General features: G+C 42.9%; 2 protein-coding genes across 3 annotated transcripts; one reads left to right on the top strand and one right to left on the bottom strand.

Annotated features, from left to right (window-relative positions):
- The first annotated feature begins 246 nt into the window (after positions 1 to 246).
- Positions 247 to 9,375, top strand: LOC116401345 (zinc finger protein 84-like). The gene is made up of 3 exons (XM_031879699.1): positions 247 to 445; positions 1,104 to 1,159; positions 4,646 to 9,375. The coding sequence occupies exons 1-3, from the start codon at positions 247 to 249 to the stop codon at positions 7,190 to 7,192; spliced, it is 2,802 nt and encodes a 933-aa protein (XP_031735559.1). The 3' UTR covers positions 7,193 to 9,375.
- A 21-nt stretch (positions 9,376 to 9,396) lies between these two features.
- LOC116401343 (zinc finger and SCAN domain-containing protein 2-like) lies at positions 9,397 to 18,038 on the bottom strand. 2 transcript variants are annotated; one of them, XM_031879697.1, is made up of 5 exons: positions 15,507 to 18,038; positions 15,098 to 15,401; positions 14,722 to 15,001; positions 14,589 to 14,612; positions 9,397 to 12,413 (listed from the first exon to the last, which is right to left on the bottom strand). In XM_031879697.1, exons 2-5 carry the CDS (start codon positions 15,386 to 15,388, stop codon positions 10,939 to 10,941), a joined length of 2,070 nt encoding a protein of 689 aa, XP_031735557.1. In that variant the 5' UTR covers positions 15,389 to 15,401; positions 15,507 to 18,038; the 3' UTR covers positions 9,397 to 10,938. The 2 variants fall into 2 exon arrangements, with proteins under 2 accessions (XP_031735557.1, XP_031735556.1); XM_031879696.1 differs by having other exon boundaries at positions 15,098 to 18,038.
- Between the last annotated feature and the right edge of the window lie 100 nt (positions 18,039 to 18,138).

The raw sequence follows: 18,138 nt of genomic DNA, 5'->3' as shown, positions 1-18,138 counted from the left end.
CCAGCATCACTCGCTCCACCATCAGTAGAAGATGTTCACGCTGTAGATCTCCAGCATCACTCGCTCCACCATCAGTAGAAGATGTTAACGCTGTAGACCTCCAGCATCACTCGCTCCACCATCAGGAGATGTTCACGCTGCAGACCTCCAGCGTCTCTAACCGGAGTGATGTGTGAAGCTACTCATCCAGGTAACCGTCCCTCTGTTACAGGTGGTCCTTCCAGCCGGATCCAGTAATCACTGAAGATGATGGAGTCTGAGGAGACCCACGTCAGAGCCAAGCCACCGGTGGTCCACCGGAGACCCCCCAGGGAGACGAGACCTCCACCACGCCTGAGACCTCCACCACGCCTGAGACCGCCACCACACCTGAGACCTCTACCACACCTGTCTGATGATGGCGTGGACTTCCTCCCAGAGGTCGAGTCACCACAAACACAACCAGGTGACTCCTCACACATCTTCAGAACCTCTTCAGGTCTACTGCTTCAGGACTGAACCATGTTTTAACGATTCATTTATTGATTAGCATGAGATTATTTTATTACCTGATTAATCAAACTATTAATTGACCAACATGAACATAACTTCATTTATTCACTCTGTCATATCAACCTTTTACTGGAGAATCTTTTACTTCAAACTTAAAAAGTCTTGTCGTTGATTTATTTCATCACTGGATTAATATTCAGTTAATAATATAAAGATAATATCTATTTATATATATATATAACGTTTCCTCTTCATCGCGTGTACCTCTTCATCACGTGTACCTCTTCATCACGTGACCTCTTCATCACGTGTTCCTCTTCATCACTTTGTTAGCCGTCACTGGTCTTCCAGGTGAGATAAAGGTGATCACAATGGGCTCACCTTTACAGGGACCTTTCTCTGGATCATCTGTGACCCAGTGACCTGTGACCCTCCAAGGCCCCTCCCTCCTCCAAGGCTTTGTTCCCAAGCAGCTCAAGAGCTTTCCAGAGCGACCGCCATACGGAGCTCCTGCAGCTTCCAGGTTCCAATCCTTCAGTTGGCTCTGGAAGATGAGGGCCTGTTATTTATTTAGCTTGCCCTCATGGACCTCTTCCATTCTCTCTCCCCAGGGTACTGTAAGCTCGGTAAGAACCACCTGTTCGGTACCTTTAGCCCAGAGGACAATGTTGGATCTGAGGCTAGTTTGGGTTATCTTCTCTGGGAATTTGAGCTCACATCTCCCTTTCTGTGGCCGCGTCCTCTTGTTCTTCACCTCTGCTGCTGCTTTTCTCCCCCCTGAACTGTGTAAGTGGAGGAAACCAGGGCCATTAGAAAGTTGTTTTAGCTGTGTCAGAATCTGTTCATGTCTCACCGGAATTTCCCATCGGCCATGCTTGACACAAGGAGAGGACATGGTCACAGTTGGGTGACCTCCTGCAGAGCGTGCAGCTGTTGTACACGGCTAACCTCCATGTGTGGGTTTGACGGAGTGAAACCCAACATAACCTTTATCCGATGTCCTTCCATGCTCCAGATGTCCTGCCGGGTCAGTGCCCAGCTGCTCTGCTTGTTGATGGCTACAACCTTGACATGTCGGGTTCCCTGCTCTGCCTTGGTGACCTCCCTCCACGCCTAACCGCTCCTTCAGGTTAGCATTGATCCAACCTGGTGGAGCACCTCAGAGGTACTCTGCTCTGGGCCACTGACCCAATGATGTTGACGTGATGCAGGCCATCCTCTGCCTCCCTCAATGCTCTGCTGGCTGACCACTTAGAACCTGTTTCGACTTCAATGTCTGCCTGGTGCACTCTTGTATCTTAACTCTCTCATTAAGTTGCCTTGTACTGCTGAACCATGGATGTTTTGGCTGCTGAAGCTTTCTGTCTGAGCTCTACAGGCCGACGACAACCAGCTATCTCCTCAGCTACACTTTCATCTTCCTCTCCAGCCCTTCAACAGTGGAAACGGGTACCTCATAAAAGAGCAGCAGCCAGAGCCGTCTGTGAAGCACCTCATGTTGGTTTCCTCTGGACTTATACTGGCCAGGTCAGCCTCTCTTCTCCAGAGCTTTCATCCAGGTTTCAGCTTGAATGAGCATCTCCTTCATACTCGACTTCGGTGAGTCCACCCTGTAACACTTCCTCGAGCTCTTCACCGGTTTCTCTTTCACTGTTGGGATAATCTCCTCTCTGATTTTAAAGCGGCACCTTTTCCTGGACACGCCCTCTCTTCAGTACTAGTAACTTTGCCCAATCGGTGAGATCGACCAAGTCCTCCAGGTGGTGATCTGTGATCATTCGGTCGTCCATGAATGTCCTGATGGATAACACTTGGCAGTACTGCATCCCGATGTAGCATCATCACTACTACTACAGCTGATACTACTACTACTATAGCTGATACTACTACAAGGGGAAATTTTGTTATTATTGATGATCTGTTCAAGCAACTGAAAGCCTGTAATACTGGGTGCATGATTGGAAATACTCTGGTTAATCACATCATGTATGCAGATGATCTGGTGATCTTTAGTCCATCTAGCGCTGGTCTTCAGCAGCTCCTCACTTTACGTACTGTGTATGGTGTGGAACATGACATCAAATACAACGCCAGTAAGAGTGCTATCCTGATCTGTCGAACTAAAGGACAAATGTCTTAACTTCCCTAACTTCAAATTGTCTGACAATAATCTTGGTGTCTGTGGTGAAGTAAAATAACTTGGTCATTTATGACAGAACACATGACCGATGATAACGACATTTCTAGGCAATGTCATAGGATGTATGCACAAGCAAACAGTCTCACGCAAGTTTGGTATGTGTACAGATGGAGTGAAGATGTCTCTGTTCAGAGCATATTGTACACCACTCTACTGCACACTTGTGGTCAAACTACAAAAAAAAGAGCTTACAGAGACTTCAAGTAGCTTACGATGCCATGAGAATACTTTTAAAGAGACCGAGATGGAGTAGTGCTCGTGAAATGTTTGTGACTGCACGAGTCAATACTTTCCAAACTGTTTTAAGAAATCTCATGTATAAATTCATTTGTAGACTTAATGACTCTGAAAATGAGATCATAGTTGTTTTAACCAACATAAGGTTTAGCACCACACGCTACCAGTCCCAGCTGTGGCGACATTGGTACAGCTGTCTCTTTGTAAGGCACTGCTAGGCCTCCATACTTTTATTGTTTGTGTCTGTCTTTTTATGTATTTGTTATGTATTTGTCTTTATTTCAGACCCTGAGTCTGAAATAAAGTCTATCTATCTACTACTATAGCTGCTGCTACTACTACTATAGCTGATACTACTACTACTACAGCTGATACTACTACTACTATAGCTGCTACTACTACAACTATAGCTGCTACTACTACAGCTTTACTTGATATGCTAGTCCTAGTCTTAATAAGTCTTTATATTTATATAATCTAACCCTAACCCAGAGTAACAAACTCACTGTATTTTTCAACTATTCACAAATTGACTCTTTTAACTGTTTTGTGTGCATTTGTTGTTTGTTCCCATACAAAACTAATCTCACTTTACTGACTCACTCTACATATTGTTTGTCTTTTTGCATTAATTATGCAAGCTTTAAGTTTACCAAATCTCCAAATTTAAACATCTGAGTTCATAAAAGTTACGTATAGTAAAGTTCATGATAGACAACTCTGCCGGCAACTTTCCTCTCAACATGAGCACTGACAAACAGCCCGTCTATTCTAGAGGGTTAAGAATAAAGAATTAAATAGACTATGTAAGTAACTGGTATTAATTCTGTAAAATAAGGTTCAATTAAATAATCAAGACAGTTGATGGGTGGGAGTGGTTTACAGCCCCGTTCTCAAGGAGATGAAGCCAGAAGACGTCAGAGGACTCGTCTCTCTTCTCTTCTACACTTTGACGCTGAAGGTTGATCTCTGTTCCAGCAACTATTGAGAGAAAGAGACTCTAAAAGAAAAGACTTTAATATTTAATACATTTTGAAACTGGTAAAGATGTTATAATGAACCCTGCTGCTACGAAGGGTTTAGAAAGAACTTGATCATTTGATTTGTGTGTATGAAATATTATGTCTCTGTACACCGTGATAAGAACTTCGTAGCAACCCTGAGATTGAGATCTAATTTATTGATATTGATGTTTTCTTTATTTTTCCAAAATTGGTTGGCGTCTTAAATTTATTTTATGTTAATTGTTACCTACACTAACGATGTCTTATGGCGTAAGCTGAGTGACATCATTCTTTTATACTAATGTATTGTTTTATAGATCATAATTGAATTATTAATAATTGTGACATGTTTTGATATTAATTATTTGTTAACTCTGCTACCAACAATGCTACAGCTACTACTACTACTAGTTAAAATAATATTATGAATAATTTAAATGTATAAATAAAAGTATTTGAGAGATATACTTTATTTTCTCACAAAAACATTCCTTTGTGTCTCTAATAACAGATGAAAACTCTACAGAGCAGCTTACATGTAAAGAAATGTTCTGTCTGTGTTTCAGTTTTACCTTCAGATGTACGAAAAGTGGTCGTCGGTGAAGAAGAGCAGCAGGAGTGGAGCTCCAGTCTGGACCAGGAGGACCCAGAGCCCCCACACATTAAAGAGGACCAGGAGGACCCAGAGCCCCCACACATTAAAGAGGACCAGGAGGACCCAGAGCCCCTACACATTAAAGAGGAACAGGAGGAACTCTGGACCAGTCAGGAGGGAGAGCAGCTTCAAGGTCTGGAGGAGGCTGATATCAAGTTCTTATTCACTCCTGTGAAGAGTGAAGATGATGAAGAGGAAGCTCAGTCCTCACAGCTTCATCAAAGACAAACTGAACAGATGGAAACAGAAGGTGATGGAGAGGACTGTGGAGGACCAGAACCAGACAGGAACTCTGATCTAGAACCGGATCCTGATGAGGAGACTGGAGACTCTTCTGAACCTGAGACTGATAACAGTGATGACTGGAAGGAGACCAGAGAACCTCAGTCAGGTTTAAACAAAGTTCATGTCGGAGATTCAAAGTGTAGTGATGGTAAGAAACAATTTAGCTGCTCTGAGTGTGAGAAAGGATTCGGCACCAAGGGAACCCTCAAGGAACATATGAGAATCCACACAGGGGAGAAACCATTTAGCTGTACAGTTTGTGGTAAAAGATTTTCACGAAAGGGGCACCTGACACAACACATGCCGGTCCACACGGGAGAGAAACGATTCAGTTGCAGTATGTGTAACAAAAGATTCTCCTGGTGTTCACAGATCACAAGACACATATGTGTTGGTCGTCAGTCCTCACGGATTCATCAGAGTCAGACTGAGGAGAACAGAGAGGCAGAACCTCCAGAAGCTGATGGAGAGGACTGTGGAGGACCAGAACCAGACAGGAACTCAGATCTAGAACCAGATCCTGATAACAAGACTGGAGACTCTTCTGAACCTGAGACTGATAACAGTGATGACTGGAAGGAGACCAGAGAACCTCAGTCAGGTTTAAACTCTCTGATTAATGACATTTCTAGTGAGAAACCATATAGCTGCTCTGAGTGTGGGAAAAGATTTAGGAAACAGACACATCTTAAGGTACACATGAGATCTCACACAGGAGAGAAACACTTTAGATGCTCAGTTTGTAAGAATTTTTTTCCACAAAGTGAAGACTTAGAGAAACATTTGACACGTCACACAGAAGAGAAAAGATTCAGCTGCAGTGTTTGTAAGGAAACATTTGTCTGGCGTTACCAGGTCAAAGATCATAAATGTGTCGGTCGTCAGTCCTCACAGCTTCATCAAAGACAAACTGAGGAGAACAAAGAGACGGAACCAGACAGGAACTCAGATCCAGATAGATATTTAGAACCAGATGCTGATGTCAAGACTGAACCGTCCTCTGAACCTGATGACAATGTTGATGTTGAGTTTTGGAAAGAGACCAGGAAACATCAGTTAGGGTTCACGTACCAGAGAAAGAAAAAGGTCTCTGCAAATGATGGATTTAATAGCAACATGAAACCTTTCAGCTCCTCTGAGTGTCACGAAAGATCTGAAGACAGTCTCACTCTGCTGACACACAAGAACCCCCCCACGGGAGAGAAACCATTCGGCTGCTCACTTTGTGGTCAAATATTTAACGAGCAGGAAAGCTTACGTTCTCACATGACACGTCACTCAAGGGAGAAACCTTTCCGCTGCTCAGTGTGTAACACAGACTGCAGTGACAGCGAGTCTTTAGTTCAACACATGAGGATCCACACGAGACGAACACAGTTCAGATGTCCAACTTGTGGTGAAGAGTTTGCATGGAGGAGATATCTGACCAAACATATGGAAGTCCACACAAAGAAGAAATTCTACACCTGCAGAGATTGTGAACAAAGATTCACCTGGTACAACACGCTCAGAAACCACAGATGTGTTGGTCGTTGTTCCTCACAGCTTTATCAAACTCAAACTGCGAAGAGCAGAGAGACAGAACCTCCAGAAGCTGATGGAGAGGACTGTGAAGAACCAGAACCAGACAGGAACTCAGATCCAGATAGACATCCAGAACCAGAAACTGATGACAAGACTGGAGACTCTTCTGAATCTGAGACTGATGACAGTGATGACTGGAAGGAGACCAGAGAACCTCAGTCAGGTTTAAACTCTCTGAATAATGAAGTTTCTAGTGAGAAACCATTCAGCTGCTCTCAGTGTGGGAAAAGATTTAGCCACAAAGGAAATCTGAATAGACACACGAGAACTCACACAGGAGAGAAACCATTCAGCTGCTCTGTGTGTGGTAAAGCTTTCAACATACATTCATCTCTTAAGGTGCACATGAGATGTCACACGGGAGAGAAACCATTCAACTGCTCAGTTTGTAGGAAGTCTTTCACACAGAGGGGAAGTTTACAGACACACATGGGAATCCACACAGGAGAGAAACCGTTCAGCTGCTCGGTGTGTGAGAAAAGATTTCTAACCAAAGCACAACTGAAGAATCACACGATGAATCACACCGGAGAGAAAAGGTTCTCCTGCAGTGTTTGTGACCGAGGGTTCACCTGGTATGACCAGCTCAGGAACCATCAGTGTGTCGGCCATCGGTCCTCACAGCTTCATCTTCATCAGACCGAGAACAGAGAAGAAGAGCCTCCAGCCAGCAGCTCCACTGAATATATGGAAATAACAACTTCTTATATGAGCAACAACGTAGATCTGGCATAAACTTTTTAGTTGTAGTAAATTTAGTTCCTATGTTTTCTAAGGTTCAGTATTTCAAGGGTTACGAGTTTTTTTTTATGTCCAATCAGTGTTGATGATTAGACATAAACACTGAAATGAGTCTATGGATGATGACTTGTCATTCAGTAAATTATGACACGATGCAAAGTTGACGTTGTTTGAGATGTCTTCATTTAGACGAGACAGCACAACCAGTCAATGTCTTCGTTGGGACAATTTTCTTTGTTGTACATATTTAATGAGCCATCGACTACTTCTGTCGTATTTTTGTGCATCATAAAAATAAAGAACTTGAACTTTTGTTGTTCGTTCATTGCAGACAGTTTCTTGCTTTGCGTTAAACATCTTTGTGGGTATTGTGGCTCCATCCATGACACCAGAGTCCTGAAGAACAGAAGGATCTACAAAGAGGCTCTGTATCCTCCCTCAGGTAAGTCAGAATTAAGTTGTTAATACATCAATAACCATCAGTTACTCAAAGAAATAGTAATTTCTGTCACACTCTCTACAGGATACTTTGTTTTGGGTGATGGTAGTAACATATTTCTAATTTGCCTTTTAAGTTTGTGTTGTGCAATACTCTTCTAAAGTATATTAATCAAAGTCATGTGTTTGCTGTATACAAGCCTCTTCTTTTACAAAAGTCCATGATACCATACGCAGCTGTTTGACCCTATTCGGATGACTTGGTTGTTGAAATGATCATCCGAACAATAATAATGATGTCATGAACAAACGATGAATGCTGTACGACTCGTTAAGGTTTCTGTTATGACACGATTTAATAAACTTAAGCATGTGTTGCATTAGTTTAACATTATATTTCAGAGCATACAATGACATCAAATAACGGGCATTTACACTTGTTTCTCTGCCGTCTCATTCAAATGTAGTCATAGTTGTGACGTCCAGCAGGAAGAAGCTCTTCTTGTTTCTGGATGTTTTGATATCAAGAGGCTGAAGATAATATAGTTTAATTTGCTTCAGTTTAGGCTTGGGAAGTTTTATTGTTCCCATATCAACATTCTGTCCTCTGCCGGTAACGATAGTGACACCGAGGACTCCTCTCTGTCCCGTCTTCCCTAGATTAGAGGCTGGTCCTTTATGCCAATATTTAAAAAATAGAAGGTTCAAGACTGTTATTAACTGTTTGTTTATTATGTTTATTTCTTGTTTTATGTCACAAACAAGTCGATCCATAGCAAATCAATGAGTTTATTGATCAAGATGTTGAAGGAGTTTTCTGTAAAACATTAAATCAAACTCATCTTCATCATCCTGAGAGGACTGACGTGTATTGTCTCACTTCCTGTCTCCAGTGTATCTGTTGTCTGACAGCGTACTTCCGTAGCTCCGGCTAAACTAAGTTAATTGTGTGATATTCTTCAGTACAAGCGGCTAATTATCTGATATACATTTAAACACTCATAGCTCGCTTCCTCTTTTAGCGACTTCTTGCTTAATATAACAGTTGTTTACACGTTCTGTTCTGCCAACATTAACTACCGTACTTTAGCTTAGCAGCTAGCGATGGCTTCTCTCTACCTCTCCTGCTCTGTGTGTCACATGTTTAGCCATTCTTATGAGACAGCTCTGGTGAAAATAATGAATGACCTAATTGCATCAGACAAAGGACTTGTCTCTGTTCTGGTCTTGTTAGACCTTAGGGCTGCGTGTGACACCATTAATCATTACATCCTGTTACAGAGACTAGAACATTTGATTGGCATTAATGGAACCGCACTAAACTGGTTTAAGTCCTATTTATCAGATTGATCTTAGTTTTGTAAACGATGAAACCTCGATGAACACCGTTAGTCATGGAGTTCCACAAGGTTCTGTGCTTGGACCAATCTTGTTCCCCTTATACATGCTTCCTTTTAGGCAATATTATCAGAAAAGACTTTAAACTTTCATTGTTATGCAGATGATACTCAATTATATCTCTCGATCAGACCAGATAAAACCAACCAGCTCACTAAACTGCAAGCAGCTTTAAGGACATAAAAACCTGGATGACCTGCAACTTCCTGATGTTAAACTCAGACTAAACGTTATTCTACTAGAAATCAATGATCCAATTATATAGTTAGAGCTGGCTCAGGTTTATAGTTAGGGCTGGTTCAGGTTTATAGTTAGGGCTGGTTCAGATTTATAGTTGGAGCTGGCTCAGGTTTATAGTTGGGGCTGGCTCAGGTTTATAGTTAGGGCTGGCTCAGGTTTATAGTTAGGGCTGGCTCAGGTTTATAGTTAGGGCTGATTCAGGTTAATTATTCAAGGGAAATACAACAGCGACTATCACAATATGTTTATGTCCCTCGTTGATAAAACTTGTTCCAGACTTCAGTTTCACTTCTGATACAAAAACTCTCCCATTTAATTAATATGTCAAACTTTAATGTGTCAGAATGAAATGTGTCAAAGCAAACAGCCAAAATATCTCTAAAATAAAAATAATCTTACCAAACATTTTATACTTAACAGTTTTTAATGTTAATTTTTCAGAAACATTTGTCTTCATATATAATAAATACAGATTGTGTTTCATATCAGGTAAGACTTTCATCAATGACCACGAACAGGACTTCTTGTTTGAACCTCATTCTGGTCCTTTGAGAATGTTGCTGTTGTGTCAATAACAGGAAGTTGATAGACATTTGACGCACTAACTTCTGCCTCTCAGAAGTGTGCACTGAAATGTTCCTCTACTGTGTGAATCATCACGTGCACCTTCAGATTTTTTTTGTTGCCAAACTTTCCCTCACTGACAGAAGATATATTTCAGATGACTGAAAGACACATTGTTCAGAGTTTAAACCTGACCGAGGTTTTCTGGTCTCCTTCCAGTCGTCATCAGTCTCAGAAGAGTCTCCAGTCTTGTCACCAGGATCCGGTTCTGGGTGTCTATCTTGATCTAATCCGATGAGAAACACTTAATAGTGGGGCAGATTAGTGAAACAATCTTTCACTTGGTGATACAAGCAACAAATTATCTTCAAGACCTATATTTTAAAAAAAGCCCGGTATCCACGATGGAAAAACAATATGGCCGCCATTTTCCAAGATGGCCGCCAATATATGCGATTTACAGATATACAGGGCTAATTAGATAGCATTTGGGACACTAAACTATACTAGAACTACAGTTAGCACTACAGCAAGTACACTAATTAGCTGACACTGAACCCCATGCTGAGTCTCACAGCAATGATGTCACCAGTGTGCCCTGGTTGTGCTTTGACATGACTCTTTTATAAACAGAATGTCACCTCATATAGATCAATCAAAACATTTTTAATTTGGATCAAAAAGATAATTTGGAACTTGGACTACTACTTCATCCAGCTGAAACCTAATCTCTGATCAAAGAACGACAAAAAGTGTGAATTTTGAGTAACAAATGGCCGCCATCTTGAAAAATTGCGACCATATTGAATTTTTATTGACACCATTGAATTTCTCATGTCAAAATACATACATTTTGATGTCTAGATTATTAAAATTCAATTTCTACACTGAAAAACCTATTCACATTTTTGGTGACGGCCATCTTAAAAAATCTTGGATTTTCAGGTGGATACCGGGCTTTTCTGAAAGGGTAGTTCCTAGGCATTATTCATGCCAAATTTGGTGCTTGTATCACCAAGTGAAAGATTCTAATGGAATATTGACTTAATCTGCCGCACTATAAAGTTTCTGAGCTGATAAAACCAAGTGAATATTCATCTTCAGTCAAAAGCAGTGAAGCTGGATGATTTCTCTCCTGTGTGGAGTCGCATGTGTCTCTTCAGATTTCCACTTTCACTGAAAGATTTCCCACACACTGAGCAGCTGAATGGTTTCTCTCCGGTGTGGATTCTCATGTGTTTCTGTAGACTATCACTCTTTGTGAAAGATTTCTTACAAACTGAGCAGCTGAAGGGTTTCTCTCCTGTGTGAGATCTCATGTGTACTTTCAGATTTCCATTTTCACTGAAAGCTTTACCGCACAGTGAGCAGCTGTATGGTTTCTCTCCCGTGTGGATTCTCATGTGTTTCTGTAGACTATCGCTTTGTGCAAATGACTTCTTACAGAATAAACAGCTGAATGGTTTCTCTCCTGTATGAGATCTTGTGTGTCGCTTCAGATGTGCCTTGAAGCCAAATCTTTTCCCACAGTGAGAGCAGCTAAATGGTTTCTCACAAGTACCACATCTGGAATCACTGACAGAATCATTCGAAGAGTTTAAACCTGCCTGAGGTTCTCTGGACTCTTTCCAGTCATCCTCACTGTCATCAGTCTCAGAAGAGTCTCCAGTCTTGTCAACAGTATCTGGATCTGAGGTCTTGGCTGGTTCTGGTCCTCTACAGTCCTTGTGTTCAGTTGAGCTGCAGGCTGGAGGTTCTGCCTCTCTGTTCTCCTCAGTTTGTCTCTGATGAAGCTGTGAGGACGGATGACCGGCACATTTATGTGTTTTAAGGCTGGTGTACCAAGTGAATCTTCTTTCACAAACACTGCAGCTAAATCTTTTCTCCCCTGTGTGGAGGGGCATGTGGCGTGTCAGACTTCCTGCTTGTGTGAAACTTTTACCACAAACGGAGCAATTGAATGGTTTCTCTCCGGTATGAGATTTAATGTGTAACTGCAACAACACTTTCCGGGTGAATCCTTTACCACACGACAAGCAGCTGAAAGGTTTCTCCCCTGTATGAGATCTCACGTGAATCTTTAGATATGTCTTGGTTCCAAATCTTTTCCCACACTCTGAGCAGCCAAATGGTTTCTCTCCAGCACTAGATCTTGAATCACTGACAGAAACTGCCTCATTATTCAGAGAGTGTAAACCTGACTGAGGTTCTTTAGACTCCTCCCAGTCATCAGTCTCAGGTTCAAAAGAGTCTATAGTCTCCTCATCAGGGTCTGGTTCTGATCTTCCACAGTCCTTTCCATCACCTTCTGTTTCCATCTGTTCAGTTTGTCTTTGATGAAGCTGTGAGGACTGAGCTTCCTCTTCATCATCTTCACTCTTCACTGGAGTGAATGTGAACTTGGTGATATCAGCCTCCTCCAGACCTTGAAGCTGCTCTCCCTCCTGACTGGTCCAGAGTTCCTCTTGTTCCTCTTTAATGTGTGGAGGCTCTGGGTCCTCCTGGTCCAGACTGGAGCTCCACTCCTGCTGCTCTTCTTTAACAACGATCACTTTTCGTACATCTGAATGTAAAACTGAAACACAGAGAAAGATGTTAAAGTAAACCCACACTTCCTTACGTTAAAGCTGCTTTGTGGAGTTTTCATCTATTAGCAGTAACATGGAGGAATGTTTGTGTAACTAAGTATATTTACCCTAGTACAACTTAAAAGGAACTTCTTAAAGTACTACTTTACTTTTTATACTGCTTAATACTTCTACTTCACTACATCTCAGTTGACCTGCCTTGTTTTTGATCCGGCTCTTTGTGAACAATCGGTGTGCCCTATTTTCAAGACAAGAGACTACATGATGTCTTGGGACTTTTATCATTGGCGCTAATGTTCTTGGGCAAACTTCTCATCACCTACAAAACCCAACCGTCTTGGGAGAGAAGCAACCAGACATTATCTTACTATGGTTTCAATGCCACAGTGTAGAAAGGCCTATCCTCTCGGATCACTCATCAAAAACCTGCCGGAGGACATAAGAGCTCCGAGCCTGGTTAAATCTACCACTGCACAGACAGAAGAATGCAAAATCTTTGCACAGACTTCGATATCTTATCTGGAGAGCCGAACCTGAACAATGTCACAGACGTTACCACAGAGTACAAAACATTCTATGTCGACACTGTGACCCCAAAAAGAACAATACAATTTGGATCAGATGGTGGGGGAGGCTGCCGGACAGACCCTGGTAAACGCAAATGTGTTGTGAGGGTGAACTGTCAAAGAGGTCTTCAACTCACGGAATTTTCTTGCATCCCGGGGGAGGCTGGGGACATGGAATCCAAGCAGGCCATGTTCAAAGCAGCTGCTGGGTGTCGTGGTCAGAAGATTACGACAGGCACAGAACCTGCTGATGGACACCAGCAGTGAAGGAAGCTGTCAAGCTGAAGGAGGAGGCCTTTCTGGCTTGGCTAGCCCAGGGGTCTCTGGAAACAGCAGACAGGTACCGGTTGGCCAGAAAGGCTGCAGCTGCCAAAGCAAAAACCCAGGTGTGGGAGGAGTTTGGGGAGACCATGGAAAAGGACTTTTAGTTGGCCTCAAGGAAGCTCTGGCAAATCGTTCCACGACTCAAAAAGGGAAAGCAGGGCTCGTCTCAGGCTGAGTTTTACAGAAGAGGAGAACTACGGACCCGGACTGGGGATATTGTTAAACGGTGGAAATAACACTTTAAGGAACTCCTAAACCCGACCAACACATACTCGTGGAGGAGGCAGAGTTTGAAGACTCGATGGAGGACTCATCCATGTGTCTGGCAGAGGATGTTGAGGTGGTCAAAAAGGACATGGATATGGGGTACCGTGGTTGACAAAGTCAAACATGTTTCCAGGGTCGTCTCTCGTCACTGATCCGGTTTGTGATTTCCATGGACAGGATTTCAAGGCCCAGCTGGGGCAGGAGAGTGTCCGGTTTGGGGATCGCATCTCTGCTCTTTGCAGATGATGTGGTTCTATTGGATCCTTCAGAACGTGACCTTCAGCAGCACTGGGGCGGTTTGGAGCCGAGAGTGAAGCGGTCGGGATGAGAATCAGGACCTCCAAGTCTGAGGCTGTGGTTCTCTGCCAGATAGTACCTTCTGGGTTGGTAGTGAGTCACTGCCCCAAGAGAGGGAGTTCAAGTATCTCTGGGTCTTGTTCCCCAGTCAGGGTAAAATGAAGAGTAAGATGGACAAGTGATTCGGAGTGAAGTCAGCAGTGATGAAGACGTTGTACCGGACTGTTTTGGTGACAAGGGAGCTGAACCGAAAGACAAAGCTCTCGATTTACCAGTCCATCTACGTTCAGACCCTCACCTGTGGTCATGAGCTTTGAGTAGTTACTGAAAGTTTGAGGATACAAGCGGCTGAAATGAGCTTCCTTTGTAGGGAGTCTGGACTCAGCCTTAGAGATAGAGAGAGGAGATCGGACATCTGGAGGGAGCTTAGAGTAGAGACGCTGCTCCAGTTTAAAAAGGAACCAATTAAGCATCTGATCAGGATCCTCCTGGACCCCTTCTTATAGCAGTTTTCCTTGTTCAACTGGTAAGAGGCCCTCAAGTGAAAAGTATGATATTTCCCTCAGAGATGTAGTGGAGTAGAAGTATCACACAACGGAAATACTCAAGTAAAGTACCTCAGAATTATACTTAAGTGCAGTACTAATATTAAATGCAACGCTTTGTGGCCTTTATAATTTATAAAACTTATCACAGTGTGCTTCATACCTGGTGAATCGCTCCTTTCACCTCCTAAAAATAGATAACAAATCATAATTAGAACAAAAAAAACTGTTATGTTGTCCATCAACTGTTCAATTCAATAAAGGTGACGACATAACTACAGCTGTTCCAAACTCACCTACAACGACCACATCTTTGCCCTGTAACCACTGAACGCCCTCGGACCTCTCCATCCAGAACTCCCGGATCGTGTCCACGCAGTAGGTGTCCTGGATCTTGGAGAAAGTGGCCGGACTGACGACTCCCATGTTCATGAAGCGGAACAGGAGGGCAACTTTACTGTAGTTGTTCCCGCTCAACAGGATGTTCGTCCCGAGCATGAAGTCACCCGCCAACATCCCGAACTTAAAGGTCGGCTGTGAGGTCCAGCTCCAGACAACGTGACCACGAGGACAAACCTGAACAGGAAGTGGTTAAAAAGATAGTGGACAAAGATAGACAATGGATGGACTGCTCTACGAATGATATTAAGGTGGTTAGGTTGTGAGACTCACCCATTCAACTACAAAGGCAGTACACCTTTGTTCAATGAGACACTCAAACGGGGGGAGGCCGAAGCACATGAGTCCGGTGGACATCCGGTAGCGACAGCGTTTCACCGGCAGGTGAAGCAGCGTCGCCAGCTGACGAAGACTCTCCTCGTAGACGATGGACGCGCGAGAACCGACGATGTCTTCCTCGCTCAGCACTTTGTGAAGCTCGGTAGGAAGCTGCATCTCTTCAGGTCCGAGCTTCTCCGGGACGTCGTGGATCGTTTCGTCGTCCATCTTTGGTCTGGTGTCCATAGCGGCTCCCAAACTGAAGGACCAGACAGAAAAACACAAGTACCAAATTAAAGGGGACATGTTAGGCAAGAAAAAAAACAAGGGTTACACAGGTTGAGAGAGATTAAAGAGTCCTTACCGACCAGACGCCGAAACCACAGGAGGCTCAACTCCCAAACGAGGAGTCTTCCATGGACTTGATGCCAAAGGGCCTTTTTCATATCTGAAACAGGACAAGAGTTCTCATCAAGAACAGGTTTCATCTTGTTTAAATAAATACAAGTAAAATAAATGTATTTTATGAGATAGATGTTTAGGCCCTTTTAAGGTCCACAGGTCTGTAGTTGGTATAATGTTTTGATAGCGGTAGTATTACAAGTATTTTATACCTCGACTCCAGTGTTTTAATTATTCTAACCCGTCTGTAGTGGGACCGTGTCCTTCATAGGTGGATTGTTGTTGCGTTCGTAACGTCAGATGAACAAATGCCTCTTCATGCAACGGCCGACCCTTGGGCTTCGCGGCCACAATCGCAAAACTCTCCATCTTCCAACCCGTTTGGTGCCGAGTTATTGTGAATCCCACTGCTCTTCTTAGTAAGACCCGTCCTGCACAGCTGGTTGAGGTAGAGACAACTGGTTGAAGTTACTTCTAGTAGTTAGGGGGGTCAGGAAACAGGACCTGAACAAAATCAGGTTACCCGTATCTCCAGGAGCACCGACGCTGACCTCAGCGCTCGAACGCTGCACAGGGCGGGTCTTAGCAAGAAGAGCAGTGGGATCCATAATAAAACAGCTCTTCTCTTGGTCACAAGTTCCGGTTTCTCTTTCTTCATCCTCTGGCTCTCTCTGCTGTTAGCTAGCCGCTATAACGTTACCAGCATGCCATTCACTTATCACTTTTACAAATTGTTTATGTGTCGCATTGTTTGACCCAATTAAAGAGTTAGTTGTTGGTTATAAGAAACAGTTCCAACCATGAGAGAGAAGGGAACACTGTTAATAAGAGTGAACTCTAAACAGGGTTAGGGTTCTGTGTGGCGGTTTATAAAAAGTGATTATCTGGAAAATAAAACCGGTATGCTGCATGAACTGCTAACCAGTACACACTGGCAGAGGGTCAGAAGTGATGAGTATTGTTGTACTAGTACACACATTGTTTACACCAGAAGAGACTCACACTTAATGATCCTTTATTTATGCTTTGATAGTTTGTTTGAGGAAGGCTGAGCTATGCTAAATGCTAGCAGAGTTGTGGTGAGGAAGGCTGGGCTAAGCTATGCTAAATGCTAGCAGAGTTGTGGTGAAGAAGGCTGAGCTAAGCTAGGCTAAATGCTAGCAGAGTTGTGGTGAGGAAGGCTGAGCTATGCTAGGCTAAATGCTAGTAGAGTTGTGGTGAGGAAGGCTGAGTTAAGCTAGGCTAAATGCTAGCAGAGTTGTGGTCAGGAAGGCTGAGCTAAGCTATGCTAAATGCTAGTAGAGTTGTGGTGAGGAAGGCTGAGCTAAGCTAGGCTAAATGCTGGTAGAGTTGTGGCGAGGAAGGCTGAGCTATGCTATGCTAAATGCTAGCAGAGTTGTGGTGAGGAAGGCTGAGTTAAGCTAGGCTAAATGCTAGTAGAGTTGTGGTGAGGAAGGCTGAGCTATGCTATGCTAAATGCTAGCAGAGTTGTGGTGAAGAAGGCTGAGCTATGCTATGCTAAATGCTAGCAGAGTTGTGATGAGGAAGGCTGAGCTATGCTAGGCTAAATGCTAGCAGAGTTGTGGTGAGGAAGGCGGAGCTTCAGCAGCTGAATATGGAAACAATGTGACCGACACCTTCTGGATTAAAAGGTAAAAGATGGACACATTTCACTTCTTCTTCTGAGTGAAGTGAACCAGGAAGTAGACTGAAACTATGTAAACTAAACAGAGAACCAGAGGTCTCTATGTAGAACTAGTTGAACCCAGATACACCATTGATGTCTATGTTTGTATGGACTCAGACTCTAGAACCAATGCAGAGCTACAGTCATGGAGTCAGTGAGGAGAGAGTTCAATGTTCCACAAAGAGCTGAATGCTCATTGGTTACAAGTCTTTATTCTTTAGTGGTGAATAACAGCAGCTCGTTACGTCACATGACTCACAACATGAGGAAACATTTGATTTATTTTACTGTTGGTTCTCTTTGCAGAGATGAAATGTTCATCTCTTCTATTTGTTACTAATATACATTAATAAACGATAATAGAAGTAAATTCATCTGTTTGTAATTATGAATCATTACAAATATGAAGTGTTTTAAAAACAATAACAAATAAATCTTTTGATGCATCAAGAAGAATCGATGGTTTCATAATCCAGATGTGTGAGATTCAAACATCTGGATTATTCTGGTCAAAATAAAACATTATCCCGATAATCATTCAAACTCTGAAAATAACACTAAAAACATGCAGCGATCACTGACAAACAAAGTTTTATGGGACTCACGGTCATCGTTTTTAGTGAAAACAAAGAATCTTAAATAAGCTAATTAGTGTATAATCATAAGAGCGGGTCAATAAACACATTCACACAATGCATCATTCTCCTTTTAACGCCTCCAGTCTTGCCTTTTGTCCATCAACCAGTGAACAGGAAGTGACCATACATGGACTGAGGAGGAGTGACGTAGAGGCACGAGACCTGTCAATCACCGTGTAGCCCCGCCCTAAAGCATCCCCTGCTTTATAGTCCGTTTGACTCTAAATGGACCATAATGTACTAAATGAACATCATGCTGTATTGAAGAA

Source organism: Anarrhichthys ocellatus, unplaced genomic scaffold (assembly GCF_004355925.1).
Source record: "Anarrhichthys ocellatus isolate YVR2014 unplaced genomic scaffold, GSC_Weel_1.0 scaffold362, whole genome shotgun sequence".
NCBI lineage: Eukaryota > Metazoa > Chordata > Actinopteri > Perciformes > Anarhichadidae > Anarrhichthys > Anarrhichthys ocellatus.
Note: the sequence above shows the minus strand (reverse complement) of the source record. Positions and strands in the feature narration are given on the sequence as shown.

What these genes read in the sequence shown, in the direction of transcription:
- LOC116401345 (XM_031879699.1), top strand. Translation starts at nt 247, where the DNA reads ATGATGGAGTCTGAGGAGACCCACGTCAGAGCCAAGCCACCGGTGGTC. An exon ending in GTCACCACAAACACAACCAG is followed by an intron (nt 446 to 1,103) that starts GTGACTCCTCAC and finishes CTCTCTCCCCAG; the next exon opens with GGTACTGTAAGCTCGGTAAG. An exon ending in CCTTTAGCCCAGAGGACAAT is followed by an intron (nt 1,160 to 4,645) that starts GTTGGATCTGAG and finishes AAAGAGGACCAG; the next exon opens with GAGGACCCAGAGCCCCTACA.
- LOC116401343 (XM_031879696.1), bottom strand. Translation starts at nt 15,448, where the DNA reads ATGTCCCCTTTAATTTGGTACTTGTGTTTTTCTGTCTGGTCCTTCAGT. An exon ending in CTGCCTTTGTAGTTGAATGG is followed by an intron (nt 15,002 to 15,097) that starts GTGAGTCTCACA and finishes CTTCCTGTTCAG; the next exon opens with GTTTGTCCTCGTGGTCACGT. An exon ending in TGAAAGGAGCGATTCACCAG is followed by an intron (nt 12,414 to 14,588) that starts GTATGAAGCACA and finishes TCTGTGTTTCAG; the next exon opens with TTTTACATTCAGATGTACGA.